This window comes from Myotis nattereri (assembly GCF_964212035.1).
Source record: "Myotis nattereri genome assembly, chromosome: X".
Lineage (NCBI taxonomy): Eukaryota > Metazoa > Chordata > Mammalia > Chiroptera > Vespertilionidae > Myotis > Myotis nattereri.
The window spans coordinates 96,959,252-96,976,553 of record NC_138078.1 but is presented as its reverse complement, the minus strand read 5'-3'; the positions used below and the strand labels follow the sequence as shown (position 1 = coordinate 96,976,553).

Below are 17,302 nucleotides of genomic sequence, written 5' to 3'. Positions count from 1 at the left end.
ACTGGATAAAGAAGTCATAGTACTTATATACAATGGAATATTAGTCAGCCATAAAGAAGAATAAAATCTTACCATTTGTGACAGCATGATGTACTTAGCAGGTATTAGGTTAAGTGAAATAAGTCAGACAGAAAAAGACAAATACCATATGATTTCACTTATATGTGGAATCTAAAAAATAAAATCAATGAACAAACAAAAAAGAAAAAACTCATAGATACAGGTTTCCTCAGTCTTCTCCTGGACCAGCTCCAGGGTGATTCGCAGGGGGGACAGGCTAAACAGCGGTGGGGTGGGCACCCCAGGGGAGAGGAGGACGTGAGGCCCTGAGGCAGGGGAAGTGACAAGCTGCCCTTCATTGTCAGCCAGGGATGAGTATGTGACCACCCGCCTGCCTGGCCACGATCCCTCATCCACAGAGATATCAGCCACCAGTGTCCATGGCCTGAGGGCCACCTACCACCGGGTCCTCGATAAAGTGGAGCTCATGCTGCCTGAGAAATTGAGGCCACTGTACAACCATCTGGCAAGTCCAAGAACAGTTTTCTGGGCTCCAATTATGAATTGGGGGTGGTGTGTGCTGGATTGGCTGACATGGCTTGACCTGCAGAAAATCTCAGTACAGCTCAGTCTGTTGTTTTGATGGTTACAGGGCTTATTTGGTCAAGATACTCACTTGTAATTATTCAAAAAACCGGAATTTGCTGTTAATTTCTTTGTTGGGGCAGCAGGAGCCTCTCAGCTCTTTCGTATTTGGAGATATAATCAAGAACTAAAAACTAACGCAAACAAATAAAAGAGTTCCTGATCATCACAACAACTTAGATGTAGCCATAACCACTGGGACCTAGTTTGTTTTATTATTTGGTTATTGGTAAGGTGTTGCTCCCTATGCTAATGTTTAGAACACATTTTTTAAAAAATCTAACTTAACTAGGAGCGAGTACGCAATTCAGCAGAAAAATAAAGCAAATTGAAAAAAAAGAAAGAAACTCATGGATACAGAGAACAAATTAATGGTTATCTGATGAGAAGAGGTTTGGAGAGCTGGTGAAGCGATTAAGAAGTACAAATTGGCAGTTACAAAATAATCATGGGGATGTAAAGTATAGCATAAGGAATATAGTCATTAATTCTACATAATAAAAGCCCAGGACCAAAATGGCAGAATGACCAGAACGATCAGAGACCAGAATGACCATGGACCATGGTGCCTCACCCTGGCCGGCAGCCCCCAGTGAGTGGTTAGGGCAATCAGGCAGATGGACGAGCAGTTAGGGGCGATCAGGGAGGCAGGCAGAGTGGTTAGGGGCAATCACAGAGGAAGGCAGAGTGGTTAGGGGCTATCAGGCAGGCAGAGGCAGTTAGGGGCAATCAGACAGGCAGAGGTGTTAGGGGTGATCAGGCAGGAAGGTGAGCAGTTAGGGGTGATCAAGGAGGCAGCAGAGTGGTTAGGGGATATCAGGCAGGCAGAGTGCTTAGGTGCAATCAGGCAGGCAGAGGTGGTTAGGGGCAGGCAGGCAGAGTGCTGAGGGGCGATCAGGCAAGTAGAGGCAGTTAGGGGCGATCAGGCAGGCAGAGGCAGTTAGGGGCAATCAGGCAGGCAGAGACACTTAGGGGCAATCAGGCAGGCAGACGTGTAGTTAGAGGCCAGTGGTCCTGGATTTTGAGAAGGATGTCCGACTGCCAGTCAGACATCCATCGAGGGGGTCCCAGATTTTGAGAGGGTGCAGGCCAGGCTAAGGGACACCCTCTCCCATGCACGAATTCTGTGCATGGGCCTCTAGTCTACACTAATAAAAGAGAAAAATGGTAATTGGCGTACGGCGCTACCCTTTTCATTGGCTAATCAGGGCTATATGCAAATTAACTGCCCACTAAGATTGGCAGTTAACTGCCAACTAAGATTGGCAGTTAACTGCCAACAAGATGGCGGTTAATTTGCATATGTAGGCACAATGCAGGGAGGCGAAAAGGAAAGCAGGAAGAAGTCCCCTGCCACTGACAGTGATCGGAAACCCAGGGGGGAGCTAAGAGCTGGGGGGCAGGGCAAAGGCGGCCCTGGGGCCGCCTTTGCCCTGCCCCCCAGCCATGATCGGAGAATCAGGCACCTTTTCCACCCTGGCCAGTGATAGCAGGAAGTAGGGGTGGAGCCAGCAATCGGAGCTGGGCACGGTCGAAGCTGGCAGTCCCAGGAGCTAGGGGTCCCTTGCCTGGGCCTAAAGCAAAGCCCACGATCGCGGGGCCGCTGCAGCTGCGGGTCCCCGCTGTCTGGGCCGGACGCCTAGGCCAGAGGTATTAGGCCTAGGCAAGGGGCCGATCCGGTGATTGGTGATTGGAGGGTGATGAGGGTCAACTCCTCTGGCCGAGGCATCAGGCCTGGGCAAGGGGCAGAGCCAGCAATCAGAGGGGTCTGGGGGTCCCCTGCCCAGGCCTGATGCCTGGGCCAGAGGCATCAGGCCTGGGCTGGGGGGGCAGAACCAGTGATGGGGGGAAAATGAGGGTCCCCTGCCCAGGCCTGACGCCTCTGTCAGAGGCATCAGGCCTGGGAAAGGGGCTGATCCTGCAATTGGAGGGTGATGGGGGTCAACGCCTGAGGGCTCCCAGTATGTGAGAGGGGGCAGGCTGGGCCGAGGGACACCCCCCCACACACACCCAGTGCATGAATTTCGTGCACCGGGCCCCTAGTCTATATATAAAAGGCTAATATGCTAAGTTTCCGATCATCCTACCAGTCGCTATGACACGTACTGACCACCAGGGGGCAGATTCTCAATGCAGGAGCTGCTGAGCAGCAGTGACTTGGCAGCAGTGGTTCTCAGGTCACACACCTCAAAACCAGAGAGGAGGGAGCCTGATTCCTCACGGCGCCACGCAAATCCACCTTTGGCTGTGGGTTATGTTGTTGCTGGGGCACTGTCATCCCTGAATCTGGTTTACTGCACACTTGCATTTGCATTCCACACCCTGTACTACAGCAACTTTGCAGAGTGGCCTCTTGCACTCCAGGACCCCTCGGGGGATGTCGGAGAACTGGTTTCAGCCAGATCCCCACAGGCCAGGCCGATGGACCCCACCTGCCAGAGGGACCCCACTCACTCTGCAGATGACAGGTAGGGACTGCAGGAGGTTGGCTCCAGGATGTGTCTGGCCCATCTCGCCCAGTCCCGCCCCACCAGCCACTTTCTAATTAATTTCCTTTCAATGTGCATGAATCCGTGCACCAGATCACTAGTATTGTAATAACTATGTATGTTGTCAGGGAGTACTAGACTTATTGGGGGGTGTAAATATCTAACCACTATGCTGTACATCTAAAGCTAATATAATATTGAATGTCAATTGTAATTGAAAAAAATTTAAAAAGGAAATAATAAAATTTCTTATTATCCTAAAAAAAAGAAATAGACTTTATGTACTAGTTGTACCACTGATACAGGTGCAAGTTATTTAACTTCTCAAGGGAAAGTCTTAACTAACATGTAGTCTTTAAAAATGACAACACAATTTAGTGGTGCAATGCTGACTATTTTTGACTTACACAAAAGCTATCAATTCTATCTTATTTGACTGTGCATATCAAATATCTACATTTTGGTGTTCATGTCATATATGTCTGTCTAATCATGTTCCCTTTTGAGTAATCCTAAATCCTAACCTTGTTTCTAAATTTTTATGTAACTTTTTTCATTTTCAACAAGAGCTATAAGGCTCTTAGTATTCTTATCCTAAAGAATAATGCTGGACTTAAAAATTATTATCTAAAAATTACTAAAATAAAGTGGCATAATGAGTTTTTAATAATTTATAGAATTAAAGGAAATTTTCCTCTTTGAATGTTAATATCTTCAAACTAAAAACTAGTACGCAACCAAATTTACATTACCTCTCGAAATGGAATGATTACACTGCATAGATTGCCATCCTGGCTAGCAAAGCAGATATAGTTCTCTGAGATGCACATTTTGCCATGAGCATTGAAGTGGCTGAATGGCACCCATAAAAAACATTCATGTACTTCTTTCAAAGTCTCTTCTTTGGGAAGCCTAAAAAAAGCATTAAACTGCTCACTGTGGGCTCGATCTTCTAGACCTCTGTAGGAAAGAAAAAAGGGGGACTTAAATAAAATAATGACTTCTAAAGGGTACACATGTTTATACTGATTAATCCAAATGCAATGTAAAGCAAAAAGTTTAAACACTAGATGCTATATTCTTCAACAAATTATGAAATGGAAGAAACTACTGATTCCTAACAGATTCATTTTGTTTGTTCTCTTTTCCAATTTTTTAAATTAGTGGATTAGAATGCACAAAAATTAGAGATAATATAGGTCTTCAAACCATCAGCTAAGGAGTGATTTGTTGGAAGGTTATTATTATACTACTATATTGTCATATTATTGATTATGGCTAAAACTAATCTCAGTAGACAGTAATCGTTATAATCTGGTTATCAGAAAATCATGTTACCCAGTTCAAACAAAATAAAATAATGAAAATTTATGGCATCCAAATTTAGAGAGAAAGTTAATGCATAAAAAGTAATATTAAAACTAAAATTTTGCATAAGAGATAAATAGTACATAAAAGATAATATTAATATTTTAAAAAGTCCAAATTAGAAGTAAGATAAAACAATACTGTTTGCACAGTATTAGGCACCATATAGGTGTCAATAAATACAGATTAGTTGTTAACTTATACATACATATATAAATAAAAAACAATTGCTTAAAATAGAACAATTTTCTAGTGGCACTAAACACTCAAGTTAAGCAGCTATGCCATCTGGGGTAGTAAGTAAATTATGCAAGTTCTAACTCACAGCCAACAAAATTAAAACTAAATTCATCATTCCAGCATATACTATTTGAATATGAGATACTTCATGTCTTTCAAAATAATTTTGATAGGAGAAACCAAGATGGCGGCATAGGTAAACACCGGAGTTTGCTGCCTCGAACAACCACTTCAAAAATACAACTAAAAGATGGAACGGACATCATCCAGAACCACAGGAAGGCTGGCTGAGTGGAAGTTCTACAACTAGGAGGAAAGAGAAAAACATACCGAGACTCAGAGGAGGCGCAGTGCTGAAGTAAAATACTAAGGTGCGGAGGTGCATGTGGAGTGGGCTGGCAGCTGAGGGCGCCGTTGTCGTTTTCAATCAGGAGGGAGTCTCAGGCTCTGAGCTAAAGTTCCGGGCGAGTCTCTAGGGACCCAGACTCATACGGGAGAAGTGGGACTGTCTGGCATCGCTCAGAACCCTAAGGCAGCTTTCTCTCTGTGGGGCTTGCAGTGATTACTGGGACACTGAGAAGCAGAGCCTCTGAGGGCAAGACTGAGAGCAGCCATAATTTCTAACCCCACCCTGTTGATCCCGTGGGACCCACCCCGCCAAGCCCTGCAGGGAGGCTTTTGCTGGATAGCCTCAGGCAAAGGCTAGATTAGCACCTCCCTAGAGATCCAGGAGCCAGGAAGCCCAGAGGTCAGAGTGGGACCATCCAGTTTTCAGCTCCGTGGAACCATAAAAGACACACTCAGGGGCAGACTCAGTGAGCACCAAAGCCCCATCGAAGCAAGTCTAGCCCCAGAGGGGTGTCTTCAGCACAGAAGTTCTCCCACTGCAGACACAGCTGATTCTCACAGCCAATTGGCCTGGAGGTCAATTCCTCACAGTGATAACTACAACAATCAAGGCTTAACTACAACAAGACTGTGCACAAAGCCCACAAGGGGGTGGACCAAGAGTCTACCTCAGGTAATTGGGACACTTAGCACAGAAAGGCACTCTATCGACACAGCGAAGCATAAAAAATGCCGAGACAAAGAAACAGGACACAAACAACAGAATTAGAGGAAAGCAAACTGTTGGATATAGAGTTCAAAACCACACTTTTAAGGTCTTTAAAGAACTGTCTAGAAGCCGCCGATAAATTTAATAAGGCCCTCAAAAAGACTGGTGAGACCGCCGATAAATGCAGTGAGATCCTCAAGAAATCTAATGAGACCCTCGATGTTGTGATAAAGAACTGACCGAAATAAAGAATATTATACAGACTCCCAACAGCAGACCAGAGGGTCGCAAGAATCAAGTCAAAGATTTGAAATACGAAGAAGCAAAAAACACCCAACCGGAAAAGCAAAATGAAAAAAGAATCCAAAAATACAAAGATAGTGTAAGGAGCCTCTGGGACAGCTTCAAGCGTATCAACATCCGAATTATAGGGGTGCCAGAAGATGAGAGAGAGCAAGATATTGAAAACCTATTTGAAGAAATAATGATAGAAAACTTCCCCTACCTGGTGAAAGAAATAGACTTCCAAGCCCAGGAAGCACAGAGAACCCCAAACAAAAGGAATCCAAAGGGGACCACACCAAGACACATCATAATTAAAATGCCAAGAGCAAAAGACAAAGAGAGAATCCTAAAAGCAGCAAGAGAAAGAAAATCAGTTACCTACAAGGGAGTACCCATACGACTGTTAGCTGATTTCTCAACAGAAACTTTGCAGGCCAGAAGGGAGTGTCAAGAAATATTCAAAGTGATGAATACCAAGAACCTACAACCAAGACTACTTTATCCAGCAAAGCTATCATTCAGAATTGAAGGCCAGATAAAGAGCTTCACAGATAAGAAAAAGCTAAAGGAGTTCATCACCACCAAACCAGTATTAGATGAAATGCTGAAAGGTATCCTTTAAGAAGAGGAAGAAGATGAAAAAGGTAAAGATACAAATTATGAACAACAAATACACATCTATCAACAAGTGAATCTAAAAATCAAGTGAATAAATAATCTGATGAACAGTATGAACTGGTGATTGTAATAGAATCAGGGACATAGAAAGGGAATGGACTGACTATTCTTGGGGGGAGGGTGTGGGGGTGAGGGAAGAGATTGGACAATAATCGTGCACCTATGGATGAGGACAGTGGGTGGGGAGTGAGGGCGGAGGGTGGGGTGGGAACTGGGTGGAGGGGAGTTATGGTGGGAAAAAAGAGTAACTAATGTAATAATCTGAACAATAAAGATTTAATTGAAAAAAAATAATTTTGATAAATATGAACGGAAAACCACATTAATTTTAACTCAATTTGTAATTCAATGGGTTATTTCATCATTATTTAAAAGGATGAGGTTTATTTATATCAATGAAAATAAGTCCATGATATATTATTTTAAGGAGGGGAAGCAAATTGTAGAATATGTGATAGCAAACTAAATACATATAGAGGCAAACAGCTTTCAGACATATACTTCTGATGCAGAAACTAACTATTAATATTTATCTAGTACTTTATATTTTACAAAGTGCTTTCACATAATATATTGCTCATTCCTTATAAGTGCTCTCTGAAAATACAGAGGTCCTGAGTAATTGTGACTTGTCCAAGAGTTCCTGTACTCTCCTTTTAAACACTATATTCTCCACTGACTCCACAAACTTGCCTCTTCATAAAAAAACAATGCCCTTGCCCTAGCCAGTTTGGCTCAGTGGATAGAAGGCCGGCCTGGGGACTGAAGGGTCCTAGGTTGGATTCTGATCAAGGTCACATACCTGGGTTGGGGGCTTGATCCCCTGTGTGGGGCGTGCAGGAGGCAGCCGATCAATGATTCTCTCTCATCATTGATGTTTCTATCTCTCTCTCCTTTTCCCTTCCTCTCTGAAATCAATAAAAAATAATTAAAAACATAAAACAACAAAACAAAAAACAATGCTCTTTATAAATTATTTTAAAATAAATACATTTAATAATTTCAGACCTAAAACTATACTACTCATACAGAAATTTAGAGTTAGATTAACCTTGCACATATCAATCTCTACATTTTTAAAAGCACTCCATGGCAAATCCTACTGGGATCTCAAGAAATAATTTTCAAACCTAACTTCAATTGCTTCTTAGCACTAAATTTCATGAAGAAAACACTATTTGTGAAATGCATATAAATAAATATCAATAATTACCACCCCCCCCAAAAAAAGCACATCATATAATACAGAATGGTTAACTTTTAATGCTAATCAATGCTACCATTCTTTGGTCAAACAATATTTTAAAAAAGTAAGTATTAATTAAGGTTTGAATACCTTTTGGTGATTTGTCGAGGATCATCAAGAATTGGGTCATTATCAAATGTTTCCTTATCAAAAAGTCTCTTTACAGCATAGTTGGCTAGCTGTTCCATAAGAAGGTATGTTTGGTTAATATGCAAGAACATGGAAAAGTAGTGGCTATCCCCTTGAGAACACACATGAATACTCTCTGTCAGTATGACATTTGAAGTCTTTTCAAGTTTTGAGACAGCATCCCAGGAGATAATGAGTTTTACTGTAAATAAGAGTTATAAGTAGATCAGATTAAATTTGTAAATGTTGATTAATGTTTATCAATCAGGTCTTTCAAAAGAATAGTAACATACTTGAAAAATGATATGAACAACTAAAATCTTTGAATCCAACATTAGTTATAATTTTAAAACATAACCATAAACATAATAATTGGGGAGTCTAGGAATAGATATAAATTATTCTGTTACTTTACATAATTATATAGTGGTACTATGGCTACTATATTTATATTGTATGTTTAAAACAAGGATTAAAGCATAGATTGAAGAAAGTAGGTAGTTTAGAACAATTGAAGAAAAGAAGTTATATGCTAGATCACCATCATTTCATATTCATTCACTTCCCACAATATGAAAGGCATTATGCAAGACATTCTATACATATTTCTTATGGTTCCTATGTTAAATAACCAGCCTTAAAAGAATTCTTTCTCTAGATGAAGTAAACTTGTTTTATATTTAGAGAGAGAGGGGGAGGGAGAGAGAAAGCAAGAGGGAGAAGGGGAAAGTGATGGGGGGGGGAGAGAGAGAGAGAGAGAGAGAGAGAGAGAGAGAGGTCATTGATCAGTTGCCTCCCATAAACACCCTCACCAGAGATTAAACCCCCAACATAGGAATGTGTCCTGACTGGGAATCGAACCAGAAACCTTTCAGTTGCACTGGATAATGCTCCAACCAACTGAGCCACACCAGCCAGGGCTAGATCAACTGAACTTTTAATGTACAGTTTAATTACCCTTAATATCAATCCTAGTACTTTATATACAATCTAATACCACTACAGAGTTGATAAGTCAGTCAGAAAGTTCAAAGTCATGGTAAGCAATAGAAACCACTTACTTTCTGATCCCAACAAAAAAGAATAGAAGCTCAGGAAGTTGGTGCTAAGATAGAGCCAGCCCTGACAAGGAACCCGTCCTTTCCAATAACTGCATGAGTAATACGTCACTAATTTCTCCTGTTCTGGCAAACCAAAACATTTTTCAAATTTCAAGAGAGTTTCTCGAAATTTCTCAGGGTCATCTTCTTTTGCAAAAGAATGTTTTCCCTCTTCAGCAATTAATCCCTAAGGGAGACAAAATATTTTCTGAAAATCAATCATTACCTATCAACAAAAATTTATTTCATATATTTAAACAGTTCATTGAATACAACTGTGTATATCTACACGGGTACATATATCATATGTATATGCATGCATATTACATACTTAGGACAGAGATGAGATTTTCTTTAATTTTGTCATTAGGTTTTTTCTAATGCCTCACAAAGAACTACCACAAATACAGATGCTAAATATTGTTTTGGTTGAGTGAAGTGTTCACTCAAACTCCAAACTCAAGAGATATTAAAATGAAAATATCCCTAAGAGCACTCACAAGGGCACCAAAAACTAACCACTGACTTTGCAATTTTTCTTTAGCACTGATTCTGACATTCATATGTGTGCTTCTGCCAATCCTAAAAGGTGCCAATAAAACATTGACCATCTATGCAGCTTTTAATACTTCAATAAGAGGGTCAAGATTTTTGTATTTCATCTACAAATTGTACCCAGGCCACTTACTCTTATCTTTCCTTGTACAAAATTAGTAATATCTTCACTTGAGTCAAACACAGATAAAGTCTTCATGATATTTTGTTCCAACCAATCCCAATGCTTCATTATTTCTTCTCTGTTGGCTCCTGATTAATAATGAAAAAGAATAAAAGACACAAGAAAAACTCCACAACAAAACTGCTCAATATTTACAAGCTTAGTTTAAAAAAATAAAATTATATATGCTCTTTTCAAAAATGATATTCATAAAAATAAATGTATTAAATTTATTCTCTACTTCATCTCTACATGTGGGCATGAACAGTATAATAAAAGCATAATATGCTAATTAGACCAGACATCCTTCCAGATGAAGTTGGGGCTGCAAGGGAAGCCCAGGTCCCAGGTGCCAGAGGGAAGCCGGTGCTGGCAGCTGGGGAAAGGAAGGCCTACTCTTGCACGAATTTCATGCATCGGGCCTCTAGTTTTCATTATAAATAAAAACAAAATATTTAATGAAAGGGGAGAAAAGTAAATATAATTCATGAGGAAAGATAAAATTCTAAAAACAAGAGAGGGAAAATGGCGGAGGTATAAACGGACGTGTCCTGTGCCTTGTCCTGGAGCAGATAAGGGTGAGCAGCTGAAACAGGTAACATGCAGCCCAAATAGGCATAAGATTTTCAGCTGAGAGACTGTCTGCAGCTAGGAAAGACTGAGAACCCCCAGGAAAAAAAGGACGGTTGGAAACTGCGGCTGAAGGCTCTCGTGGTGCACCAGCTAAGCAGCGGAGACTGCGCCATCTTGGGTGGTTGTTGCCAGCATCCAGAGACCAGCTACTAACCTGGAAACAAGGGATCTCAAGCAGCATGACTGCGTGAACTCAGACGAGCACTGCTTCTTCTCACGGAAAGGTTGGACATCCCCTAAAGGTGCAGTTTGCAGTTCGGGTTGGAGGGAGGATTGAGCTCGCGCGGGGCGGAATCTGCACCCCACAGAGTCCGCAGCCATTGGGACCAGCGTGACCCGTGAGTGGGGAAGGGGCCCCACAGGGCTGCTGGCAGAAGGGAACGCGAAAAAAGAGCCCATAGCTGGACTGGATGTAAAGGAGCAGCCTTGGACTTTGCCAATCTGCTGGCTGCTTGGTGCCAGGGGCGAGTGGGCGCGCGGAGACTGCGCGCGGAGACTGTGCACAGACCTGGAAGGTGGAGGCTTGCGAATTCGCACAACTATCAGGCTCTTGTTACAGTTCCCCTTAGATCCGTGCATTTGATTATTAAACCCAGTGCATGGGATTCCCCAGCTGGGGTCATTCGCAAAGCCTGTAGGGGAAAGTTCTTTTTGGGGAGCCTGGGAAACAGCGGGCAGTGGCAAGGAACCAGCTCTGGGCAGTGGTCTTTCCCAAATCAGTTCCAAATACCATAGAGGAAAAAAAACAACAACCCTACTGATAGAGAGGACTTATAGCCTCGGAGGTCAATCCAGACACACTGCCACCCAGAGGCAGAGCCACGAACTGTCTCTTCTGTGATCATAAATAAAGGCAGTCTGGTAAACAAATACAACCTGCCTTAAAATCAGGTCTGTGGTTTACTGCACGAGGGACAGTGTATCGCAGGGAAGTTCAACACTAGCCTGAATGCCTGGTAGGAGGAAGGCGTGCCGAAAAGAAGAGTGGAAGATCTGAAGCACCTTCACTTCCGAATATTTTTGTATATATATATTTTTTAATTCTCGTTTCACCATTTCATTAAGAACCTATTGTATTATTTTTTTATTTTTTATTTTTTTCATCACTTGATTTTACCTTTTTAATTACTACATTTTTTTAACCAGTATTATTGCTATCCTTTTACCATTTTTTCAAGTGTCATTTCATTTTTTATTTTTTTTTATTTTTCTTTATTTTATTTTGGGATTAGTGTTCTACACTCTACTTTCATCGTTCCTTTAGCATCATTTCTCTCTATCTCACATTTACCCTTAAGCCAAAACTCTCTTCCTCACTTTTCCCCTTTTGTTGTCCTGTTTCTCTTACCCTATTCCTGCTTTGGATTTTCCCTAATTTCACCCTACTTATATATCTAATTTCCAATCCCTCGCTCTAAATCCATATACACCTCTCTCTTATCATTCTTCACTATCTAAATTTTTTTTTCTCTCTCTCTCTGTCGTTTTGCTAATGTTTGCTTGATTTTGAGAATATTGGGGTTTTTTATGCTTGTGTGGGAAATTGTTTTGTTTTTCATTTTCATTTTTCTGTTTTGCTTACTTTTTCTTTATCTGGTTATTTTTGTGCTTCTGTTTTCCCTTGCCTTGCTTGATATTGGTGGTTGTTTGTAGTTTGCATTAGTCTCCAGGGATCTGCTGCTGGAGTTCATTGAGATTGGTTGCGGTTCTCTTGGAGTTTTCTCCCCATACAAATAGCCTCTTCCCCACCTCTATTTCATTCTATTACTTTTTTTGTTTGTTTGTTTGTTTTTGTTTTTGTTTTTTGTGGGGTTTTTTGTTTGTTTGTTTGTTTTTGTCTTTTTGTTTTTTTCTTCTCTCCCTTTTCCCAATCTCATTTCGGCACTCCTTTTTGTTTTTTATTTTTCTCTCTAATATTTTTCTCTTTTTTCTTCTTTATACCCTAATTCTCTTCGCTTGGGGGCTCACCTTTATTTGGGGTTATTAATATCGTGAATGCATTTAGTTCGGTGCCTTGTATGTTGTGCCTTGTTGTGTTGTATTTTGTGCCTTTGAATCAGCGCAGCAGAGAGAGAACTACATAATCAAACAACTTGAGAAGAGAAATCATGGTGAAACAAAGAACCAACCCAAATATGAAAGGAAAACAGGCATCATCAGAAAAGGAAGTAAATGAAATGGAGGCAATGGAGGAAAGCAACCTGTCAGAGAAAGAATTCAGAGTAATGACCATAAGGTGGATGAAAAGAATGGAAGACCAATTCAACAATATGTGTAGGAACCAAAAGGAAATGTAGAAGAACCACGAGGAAATAAAGAGAAACCAAGAAGAAACGAAAAATGACATCACTGCCATAAAGAACTCAATAGAAAGCATAAACAGTAGACTAGAAGAAGCAGAGGACCACATCAGCGAGCTAGAAGACAAGGTAGAAAAAAATACCCAAACAGAACAGCTTCTAGAAAAAAAAATTAAAAAGCAGGAGGAGAGCCTAAGAGAACTCTGGGACAATGCTAAACGAAACAACATCCGAATAATAGGGGTGCCAGAAGGAGAGGAAACTGAGCAAGGAATAGAAAACCTGTTTGAAAAAATAGTAACAGAAAATTTCCCTGATATAGGGAGGAAAAAACTCACACAAATCCAAGAAGCTCAGAGTCCCAAACAAAATGAACCCGAAAAGACTGACACCAAGGCACATAATAATTAAATTGGCAAACACCAACGACAAAGCAAGAATATTAAAAGCAGCCAGAGAGAGACAGAAAGTTACCTACAAAGGATCCCCCATCAGACTAGCGACTGATTTCTCAACAGAAACACATCAGGCAAGAAGGGAATGGAATGAAATATACAAAGTCATGCAAAGGAAGGGTCTGAATCCAAGAATACTATACCCAGCGAGGCTATCAATCAAAATTGAGGGTCAAATCAGGAGCTTCACAGACAAAAACGGTCTACGGGAGTTTATTACAACCAAACCAGCAATGCAAGAAATGCTAAAGGGTCTGCTGTAAATAGAAAAAACAGGAAACAAAGAAGGAATGCAGTGGTAAAGAACAAAAATGGCGACTAACAAGTTTCTATCAATAATAACTTTAAATGTAAATGGATTAAATTCCCCAGTCAAAAGGCATAGGGTAAATGAGTGGATAAGAAAACATGACCCATATATCTGCTGTCTACAGGAAACCCACCTCAGAAAAAAAGACGCACACAGACTGATGGTGAAGGGATGGAAAAAGGTTTTTCAGGCCAATGGAAGTGAAAAAAAGCTGGGGTAGCAATACTTATATCTGACAAATTAGATCTCAAAGTGAAGGACATAAAAAGAGATCAAGAAGGCCACTTCATAATACTAAAGGGAGCAGACCAACAAGAAGAAATAACTCTGGTAAATATATATGCACCCAATATAGGAGCATCCAAATACGTAAGAAATCTTCTGGAGGAGATCAAGGGAGAGATTGACAGCAATACAATCATAGTAGGGGACCTTAACACCCCATTATCTCCACTGGACAAATCCTCTAAACAGAAACTCAGCAAAGAAACATCAATCCTAAATGACTCACTAGATCAGATGGAATTAATTGACATCTTCAGAACATTTCACCCAAAAGCCACAGAATATACATTCTCCTCAGGTGCACATTTGTCATCTTCAAAGATAGACCATATATTGGGTCACAGACAAAGTCTCTTCAAATTCAAGAAAATTGAAATCATATCAAGCATCTTCTCAGACCACAAAGGCATAAAACTGGAAATCAACTACAACAAAAACAATCCAGAAAAATCAAACACATGGAGACTAAATAGCATGCTATTAAACAACGACTGGGTTACCAGCGAGATCAAAGAAGAAATAAAAAACATCATGGCAACAAATGACAATGAAAACACAACAATCCAAAACCTATGGGACACAGCAAAAGCAGTCTTGAGAGGGAAGTTCATAGCTCTACAAGCCTACTGCAAGAAACAAGAAACAATGAGAATAAATGACCTAACTCTACAACTCAAAGAGTTAGAAAGAGAGCAACACAAAAGGCCCACTGTAAGCAGAAGGAAGGAAATAACAAAGATCAGAGCGGAGATAAACGACATAGACACCAAAACAACAATACAAAAGATCAACAAAACCAAGAGCTGGTTCTTTGAAAGGATAAACAAGATTAATACACCTCTAGCCAGGCTCACCAAGAAACAAAGAGAGATGACCCAAATAAACAAAATCAGAAATGAAAGAGGAGAAATAACAACAGACCCCATAGAAATACAAAGGATTGTTAGAAAATACTATGAACAACTCTACTCCAACACAGTAGACAACCTGGAGAAAATGGACATATTCCTAGATAAATACAACCTTCCAATACTTAACCAGGAAGAATCTAAAAATCTCAATAGGCCAATAACTATGGAGGAAATCGAAGCAGTAATCAAAAAGCTTCCAGCAAACAAAAGCCCGGGGCCAGATGGCTTCACAGGGGAGTTTTACCAAACATTCAAGGAAGACCTAAAACCTATCCACCTCAGACTATGTCAAAAGATCCAAGAGGAAGGAACACTTCCAAGCTCATTCTATGAAGCCAACATCACCCTAATCCCAAAACCAGATAAAGACAATACAATGAAAGAGAATTATAGGCCAATATCCTTCATGAACATAGATGCCAAAATCCTCAACAAAATCCTAGCAAATCGGATCCAGCAGTACATCAAAAAGATCATACACCATGACCAAGTAGGATTTATCCCAGGGATGCAAGGATGGTACAATATCCGCAAATCAATAAACGTGATACATCACATAAACAAATTGAGAGAAAAAACCCACATAGTCATATCAATTGATGCGGAAAAAGCATTTGACAAAATTCAACACCCTTTCTTGATAAAAACTCTCAGCAAGATAGGAATTGAGGGATCATACCTCAACATAATAAAAACCATATATGACAAACCCACAGCCAACATTATAATCAATGGGTAAAAACTAAAACCATTCCCCCTAAAAACAGGAACAAGACGGGGATGCCCCCTCTCACCACTCCTGTTCAACATAGTACTGGAAGTACTAGCCGTTGCGATCAGACACGAAGAAGAAATAAAAGGCATCCAGATTGGAAAAGAAGAAGTAAAACTGTCCTTATTTGAAGATGACATGATACTGTACATACAGAACCCTAAAGACTCCATCAAAAAATTATTAGACTTAATAAATGAATTCGGCAATGTAGCAGGATACAAAATTAATGCTAAGAAATCCATGGCATTTCTTTACACCAATAGTGAACTTACAGAAAGTGAAACTACAGAAGCAATCCCATTTACCATTGCACCAAAAAAATTAAAATACCTAGGAATACACTTAACTAAGGAGGTAAAAGACTTATATGCTGAAAACTACAGGACACTGAAAAAAGAGATAGAGGAAGACATAAACAGATGGAAGAATATACCGTGTTCATGGATTGGTAGAATCAACATCATCAAAATGTCCATACTACCCAAAGCAATTTATAGATTCAATGCAATCCCCATTAAATTGCCAACGGCATATTTCACAAATCTAGAATGAACGTTCCAAAAATTCATCTGGAATAAAAAAGACCCCGAATAGCTGCAGCAATCCTGAGAAAGAACAAAGTAGGTGGGATCTCAATACCAGATATCAAGCTGTATTACAAAGCCACTGTTCTTAAAACAGCTTGGTACTGGCACAAGAACAGACATATAGATCAATGGAATAGAATAGAGACCCCAGAAATCGACCCAAACCACTATGCCCAATTAATATTCGACAAAGGAGGCAAGAGCATACAATGGAGTCAAGACAGTCTTTTCAATAAATGGTGTTGGGAAAATTGGACAGATACATGCAAGAGGATGAAACTAGATCACCAACTCACACCATACACAAAAATAAACTCAAAATGGATAAAAGACTTAAACGTAAGATGGGAAACCATAAAAATACCAGAGGAATCCACAGGCAGCGAAATCGCAAACATATGCCGAAGAAATTTCTTCTCTGATAATGCACCTAGAGCAATGGAAACTAAAGAGAAAATAAACAAATGGGACTACATCAAAATAAAAAGCTTTTGCACAGCAAAGGAAACCATCAACAAAACAACAAGAAGACCCACTACATGTGAGAACATATTTGCCAATGATACCACCGATAAGGGTTTAATTTCCAACATTTACAGGGATCTCATGAAACTTAACAAAAGGAAGATAAACAATCCAATAAAAAAATGGGCAACGGATCTAGATAGACAGTTTTCGAAAGAGGACATACAGAAGGCCGAAAGACATATGAAAACCAGCTCAAAGTCATTAATTATACGAGAGATGCAAATCAAAACGACAATGCGTTATCATCTCACACCTGTCAGAATGGCTATCATCAACAAATCAACAAACAACAAGTGTTGGAGAGGATGTGGAGAAAAAGGAACCCTTCTGCACTGCTGGTGGGAATGCAGACTGGTGCAGCCACTGTGGAGAACAGTATGGAGCTACCTCAGAAGACTAAAAATGGAACTCCCATTTGACCCAGTGAACCCACTACCAGAAATATATCCCAAGAAACCAGAAACGCCAATCAGAAAGGATATATGCACCCCTATGTTCATAGCAGCACAATTCACCATAGCTAAGATTTGGAAACAGCCTAAGTGCCCATCAGCAGATGAGCG

General features: G+C 40.4%; 1 protein-coding gene and 1 pseudogene across 2 annotated transcripts in view; one reads left to right on the top strand and one right to left on the bottom strand.

Moving 5' to 3' along the window:
- Nucleotides 1-17,302, bottom strand: part of TBC1D8B (TBC1 domain family member 8B) — a 78,873-nt gene that overhangs the window by 36,758 nt on the left and 24,813 nt on the right. The window contains exons 3-6 of the mRNA XM_081081856.1: nt 9,926-10,044; nt 9,199-9,424; nt 8,099-8,339; nt 3,887-4,094 (exon numbers count right to left, since the gene is read on the bottom strand). Coding sequence (XP_080937982.1) covers nt 3,887-4,094; nt 8,099-8,339; nt 9,199-9,424; nt 9,926-10,044 — 794 coding nt within the window. The remainder of the gene's footprint in view (nt 1-3,886; nt 4,095-8,098; nt 8,340-9,198; nt 9,425-9,925; nt 10,045-17,302) is intronic.
- LOC308510971 (mitochondrial pyruvate carrier 2-like) lies at nt 86-796 on the top strand (annotated as a pseudogene). The gene is made up of 2 exons: nt 86-101; nt 366-796. The product of its transcript is annotated as a mitochondrial pyruvate carrier 2-like (transcript).